The sequence below is a fragment of the Colobus angolensis genome, unplaced genomic scaffold, assembly GCF_000951035.1.
Source record: "Colobus angolensis palliatus isolate OR3802 unplaced genomic scaffold, Cang.pa_1.0 Scaffold167, whole genome shotgun sequence".
Lineage (NCBI taxonomy): Eukaryota > Metazoa > Chordata > Mammalia > Primates > Cercopithecidae > Colobus > Colobus angolensis.
This window is the reverse complement of record NW_012114788.1, coordinates 34,406-41,271: the sequence shown is the minus strand read 5'-3', so window position 1 is coordinate 41,271 and position 6,866 is coordinate 34,406. Positions and strand designations below refer to the sequence as shown.

The 6,866-nt window shown below is 32.7% G+C and overlaps 1 protein-coding gene across 1 annotated transcript in view; it reads right to left on the bottom strand.

Annotated features, from left to right (window-relative positions):
- NF1 (neurofibromin 1) overlaps nt 1-6,866 on the bottom strand; it is a 153,417-nt gene that overhangs the window by 120,997 nt on the left and 25,554 nt on the right. Inside the window, exons 13-15 of the mRNA XM_011937627.1 lie at nt 2,589-2,747; nt 1,971-2,068; nt 589-735 (exon numbers count right to left, since the gene is read on the bottom strand). Coding sequence (XP_011793017.1) covers nt 589-735; nt 1,971-2,068; nt 2,589-2,747 — 404 coding nt within the window. The remainder of the gene's footprint in view (nt 1-588; nt 736-1,970; nt 2,069-2,588; nt 2,748-6,866) is intronic.

Below are 6,866 nucleotides of genomic sequence, written 5' to 3'. Positions count from 1 at the left end.
GCCCCAGCTCATTTTTGTATTTTTACTAGAGACAGGGTTTCACCATGTTGGCCAGGCTGATCTCGAACTCCTGCCCTCAGGTGATCTGCCTGCCTAGGCCACCCAAAGTGCTGAGATTACAGGCCTGAGCCACCATGTCAGGTCGATATTTTCTATACAAAGCTTTATTGCATATACTTAAAGTATCACAAATGGGTATATCATAGAATTAAAATGCTGACAATATTTTAATTACTGAATTCTTACAAATTAGCTGTTCTTCAGATTCAAATGCCAATGCTAATTTGAACTTCTTTGGGTCTATGACAGTTTGCAAGCCATAAAAACCCAAAGAGTGAATCTGTGATTTCTTAACTTGACAAAAAAATAATAATAATAACCACTGGAACCTAGGTAGGTTTGTTGATTATTTAATACGACTTAACCTTTTGTTTGTATTTTTTTTGAAAAAAAGAATCTTTCTCTTTCTAAACCATAATTCTTAGTCCAAGAAGATGCAAAGTAAAAAGCACTATTCATGACCAATAATTTTATTAATCTAAATTTAAACGGAGAGTATTCACTATCCCCATGACTGGGAAATCTTACCTGTTGCTGGAAAGATACTGGCCAATTTTCTCCTGATTGTTCCACAGTAGACGATGTAAAGCAAGCACATTGCCGTCACTGATGAAGGAAAGACTATGATTTACTGCATCACTTGTAGGACAATCAGATGCTATATCAAGAAAAAACCTTCAAAAATGCAAAGTCATTAGAATTTTCAACACCAGATACACCCAGACTTATGTTTGAATTAAATTTATATGAAGTAACTTTGTGAAGTAACTGAGATTACAAATATGGAGGGCTTGTTCCCAAAATGTGACTTGACATCAGACAAAGCAAAAAGGACAAGAAGAAAGTTGGCTTTCCATTTCTGATACATGGCTTCAGCTTCAAAGTAGGCTTTGAAGTTAAACAACAACAAAATTGAGATGGATGAAACTTTGGAAAGAGGCTAGTATTTTACAGATAAGGAAACGAAGGTCCAGACAAAAGACTTCCCCAAAGATACATAGCCTGCCAGAGCCAGGATTAAAACTTTGATCCTTTTAACTTTGTATGGGTACTCAGAGTGCCAGAATATGAATCCTATGCTGACATTCACTCTCTTTCCAACATGGCTTGTCATTCAGCAATATACCTTTTAAACTCCAGTTTCCCTAACAGAAAAGCAGTCAGTAACAACTACAATGATGATAAACTGGAAGAGAGAGTTGTACAAGCCTAGCTTAGATGACGAGGATCAATTAGATTCATACTACATGAAAAGCAGAATTCCAGACATAAATTTACAAAGCACTTTCTTATGAATTATCTCATTTTTTTCCTCTAAAAACAACTCAGGCAAAGACTTTATTCCCACTTTACACATAAACCAGTAACTCAGAGAAATAAAGTGAAATAACTAGTTATGGAAATATAGCAGAAAAGTTTTCTACAATCATAAAGTTCAGTTTCTCATAAACAAAATCTTATGTGTTTGCTTTACTTGGTTTAAAGAATAACATTATAGTTTAGATACACTTCCAAATTTAAGTACCACAAATACTCTAACATCAAAAAAGCCTTATTAAACATTGTTATGTATTATTGATACCAATTTGGTTTTAGTTTTAAATAAAAAGAATCCTACTTCTTCCTTGTCCCCATATTGTACCATCCTCAAATCCTTTATTTAACTAGACATGTCAAAAATCCCTCTTGGTTTTCAAATATGAAAATCACTACCAAATTATAAAAAATATTATTTTATTTCATGACTGTCTTTTATAGTAAAATAAAATAAGACAAGTTATGCCTTGACCTAGAGCAGGAAAAGAAAAACACCTACACTAGAACTTCATGTAAAACAGGTACATGGACTTATGTGAAACTGAAAATATTTGATTCAAACAGAGCAACTGAGTAAGTGGCAAGTAAATTACCTTCGTGCTGCATCAAAGTTGGTTTTCACAAAATCGTTGAAAGGCCGCATATGTTCTTCTTTTGTGAAGAGAACATGATTGGCGATACTCTGAAGTATCTATACAATAAAACAGGGTTATAAATAATCAGATTATTTATTGTATGAAGTCTATACATTAATATATTCTTTAAAAGCATGAATTTTCTCATTGATATTTCTGCTAGTACTTAAAAATTAATCATTCCTCATTCTATAACTTATTTTAGGTAGTGTTTCTATCCTTCCCAAATATAATTATTATATTTATATGTAAAAGTACATATTAAAAATGTTCAATGCCTTTTTTAAAAAATCCTAGAGTTTACATTCTAGTCTGTTTCAGAATGTCTAGAATGATTATGCAAAAAATGATCTTCATAACACAAGACACCTGCTATAACAACATGTTTTCTCATGAAAATAAGGTCCATCAGGTACCTAATGAATTCCTTTGTAATATAAACAAAATAAAACAAAAACACATAACTGAAAACCATAGGGTATTTCAAATACAAATGTAAGAGGAAGTACTATAAGAAAAGCTGAAAATTTAGTTGCAAAGGGAATTTAAGATAGCTAGATTATCAAAATAATTCACCTTTGACATTAACTTCAAGCCCCTTTCGATTCTAGGTGGTGGCTTTTTATCTAAAATCCCTGCTTCATACGGTGAGACAATGGCAGGATTGATAAATCTGAGGAACATGGCACTTCCTACTGCGCCGATGCTGTTCTGAGGGAAACGCTGGCTAACCACCTAAAAACAAGGAGTTGAGAATTGAGTATAAGGTTTGAATTAAAATAAGGACATGAAAACAAAGAGTTCAAAGGTCAAACTTCGCACAAAAACTGAATCAATCAGTCCTCATGAATGACATATTTCTATTTTTTTCTTCTCCCAAAACATGAGAAAATAAAGTTTCCTCTCAATTCTAGTCTTGTATCATATTAAAGTACAATTAAGGTATCTCAGAGGAAAGAAAAACCTCATGGATGAGATGGGTAGAAGAAACCTGAAAAAAAATCTTCACTATATCATCACTTGTACTGCAAGTTTGATGAGTAATGAAAGCAGACCATATTTTCACACAAAGATAATCATAATTTACTAAGATTAACAGACATGAAAGTGTGGTCAACTTTATAAGGTGAAACTAAATTTTCAACAGCACACCCCCAAAACATCCTATACCTGATAGTACATGTTTACATTTTGTTGTGTACCAGTTACAACTGAATTTAAGAAAAAAATGCTGGCCATATACAAAACAAAATCTTAGATTCCTGAGGAAAAAAAAAAAAAAAACTTACTTACAAGTAATGTTACTGCCAGTTCCTTTTCTTCATAGCTTCCTTTATAATATAAGAACCTACCTATTATTTAAACCATGGAGGGATGGGAATTCTTGGGGACCTAAAAGAAAAAAGGATCTCACCAGAAGAGAGAATCCCTATATCTACCTCAATTTATAATTCTGTCAAATAAAAATAATTTAAGAACTCAAGAAATGGTTGTCCAGCCTGAAAAGCAATGTGAACTCAATATTAAAAATGGGTTATTTTCTACATTAAGATAAAGTAAAAGGTACCTTAGCTTGGGAAGAGTGCTATAAAACTGGTTCAGCTCCCATCCCTTCCCAGTGTCCCCTACTTTGAATCATGTTATAGATGAAAATTATATTTTGCAATTTACATTTTTAATATATACTATATGTTTATTTTTAAAGAACACTTAATGTAACATTTTAATCTCTACAGTTATTTTTGCTTAGTGTGGCTAACTGCTGTTTAAAGTAGCAGTGACTACAAAACTGTAGCATTCCACTCAATAATCTGCGATTCCAAGGATAAACCTTCATTTCAAAGGATATTGGTGGGGGGGTGGGGTCCCAGATTTACATGCAGAATATTATGTAGCTATTTTTTTCACAATGCCTCAATAAATATTTCTTGTCATAAGTTATGACAGGAAATTATGACATACATTATGACAGGCTGACTCCAGATTAACTCTGGAAAGAATTGGGATTATTTCCCTTCACCCTGTTCAATGCAGTGCTTTAAGCAGTCCACATTTTAAATGCGTTATCACTGCTTATAATCTCAAAATAGCTTTCTATAATCTCTAATAGGAAGTTAGTAAAAACTAGATTTTAGAGAAAAAAATATTTGTAAGAGGTGATAAAAAGAGGTCAGTTGTAACTAATATAGTCCCACCTTCAGTTACACTACATGTAGTTCAGGAAGCTTTCTTTACGTTACAGTGTTTTTATTGCATGAAGAACAACCTTAACTCTTAAATAAGCGGAAATTGGTGAAGGTGACTAAATATAGCTGCTTTATTAGAATGGCTTTAAAACCTAAATACCATTTATTTTATGCTCAAATATATAAATTTAGAATTAGACACAGAAGTTTTAGCTGAAACTATAGAAAGATGTAAAATTAAGAAAAAATTCGAGTGCTTCAACTATTCCAGTACGGTGTTCAACCTTCTGGGGATGAGGAACCTCTCTGAAATCTGATAAAGGTTAGAAAAATGAATGTATGCCTTCACACACACAAAATTCTTCACATAATTTTAGAATATTCATAGATCATCATTGCTACTGAGTGGTTCTTCTAAAACTCCCAAATTTTAATCTTAGACAACTCTCTGGCTGGGCGTGGTGGCTCACACCTGTAATCCCAGCACTCTGGGAGGCCGAGGCAGACAGATCACTTGAGGCTAGGAGTTCAAAACCAGCCTGGCCAACATGGCGAAACTCCATCTCTACTAAAAATACAAAAAGTAGCTGGACGTGGTGGCGCACATCTGTAATCCCAACTACTTGGGAGGCTGAGGCAGGAGAATCGCTTGAACCCAGGAGGTGGAGGTTGCAGTGAGCCATCGTGCCACTGCACTCCAGCCTGGGTGATACAGAGAGGCTCTGTCTCAAAAATAAATAAATAAATAAATAAAGGCAGACAAAACAAACCTATAACATTTTAAAGTCCTTAAGGAGTGAGTTGGCAGGAGGGAAAAGGATTATAAATTGCTTTATAATTATTTTAAAATAGATTATTTTAAAAGAATTAGCATCTAATAAGTTTAACCCATTAAAATTCTAAAATGGTTTTTAAAAAACTCAAAGCCATAGTTTAATTTTCAAAGAACCAGTTAGTTTATAAAATGTTAACCTGCTGTGAAACACATAGAGAGCTTTCAAAATACTGTTTCATTTTTTACGCTAGTAAAATGAAGCACTGGGAGTGGAGAAGGAACAAGGAAATTTGTAATGGTTATCATCAATTAGACAAAATACTTTTTTGGAAGTAGCTATTTACTGGTTTTCTCTAGGACAAAGAAGTTTTAAAGTGTGACTCATATTTACACCTGATTTATACTTAAAGGTACTCAGCATCAGAATTTAATGAAAAACTAAGTGATTTCCCAAAAGAATATTGTAAAATTTACGAAAAGTACCACAGTTTTACCATCTTCCACATCTTTAAAAATAATTCATGTCAAAACCCAAAATATCCACACCTCAGGAACACATACTGTTTCATGTATCATATAAATATGTATCACACTGATGGCAGAATCAATATAATTTTGAAACTAAAAATTGATTTTAAAAACCAATAAAAATGCTATATAACAAGTTTCATAAGTCAACTTATAAAAGGACTGTTTTTTTCTTCATTCAACACTAATTGACACCAGTGTAATTTTACCTCATAATACATACATGCTCTATTGGTTTTTTAATTCATAAAAATCTAAATTGGATCCAAAAGACATTCTGCATAAAAGGTCAAAGTTGGGCCAGTCTGTGTGTTGAGACTCGTTATCAGCCAAATGTCCCCTTTCTTCCCTTGGTAAAAGCTGACTGCACAATGTGAACGAATGCAGTCACAAACTACACTTCAGCAAGAGCGTGACTACCCATATATGCTTAGTTACTGCATTCTCCCTGAGTTAGGCAGACAGTTAACTTTCAAAGTAAACCTCATTATACACTGTATGTTTGAGAATAAACAGTTATCTGTAATGTGACTACATAGCTATATACTAGAAGCCACACCTCTCTATATTTTACATATTCCAATCCATGATACATACACCCAAAAAGAAAGTCAGCTCTTAAAGATCATTAGATTTTGTTAAAGCACACAACTCCATAAAACAACATTTTAAATTTATGAGTATACTGTCTTCATACTTTGGAATGTACTCTAAAATATCTCAAATTACCAATTAGATTTCCCTTGTTTCCATGAGGAGCTCATATTACCTGTACTAAGAAATACATTCCAAAACTTAGTATTACTCAGAAATTAAAAAAAAAATTTTTGAAAACAACTCTAGTAGAAAAAACATTTCAAGAAACAATTTTAAACAAAATCTTAATAAATAAAGCAGTGTTAGGAAGGCTAGAAAACATGCTTTAGAGAAACACAGAAAGCCTGAATTTTAATTATGTGATACACTACAAAATGGCATTAGTATAACACTGAACAAGAGTGTTAGAAGCAGCAAATTAATTTCAACGATGATGGTGTACATTATGTTAAACTCACATATACTGAGAATTAGAAGTCTGAAGCATTAGAAACGTCTTTATAATCCTATCAATTTGATCACAGCTGGTCAAATTTACTTAATATACTCAAAAATAAAATCTTCAATGGACACAACAAAAGTATGTCTATAAATTTAAATTTTGATTTGAATTTTTAAAAATCTATATTTAACGCTTAGACAATTTATATGTAAAGCTTAGAAACATATGTAAAGCTTTTTCTTTTTCTTTTTTTGTGAGACAAGGTCTTACTCTGTCACTCATGGTGGAATACAGTGGTACAATCACGGCTTACTGCAGCCTCAACC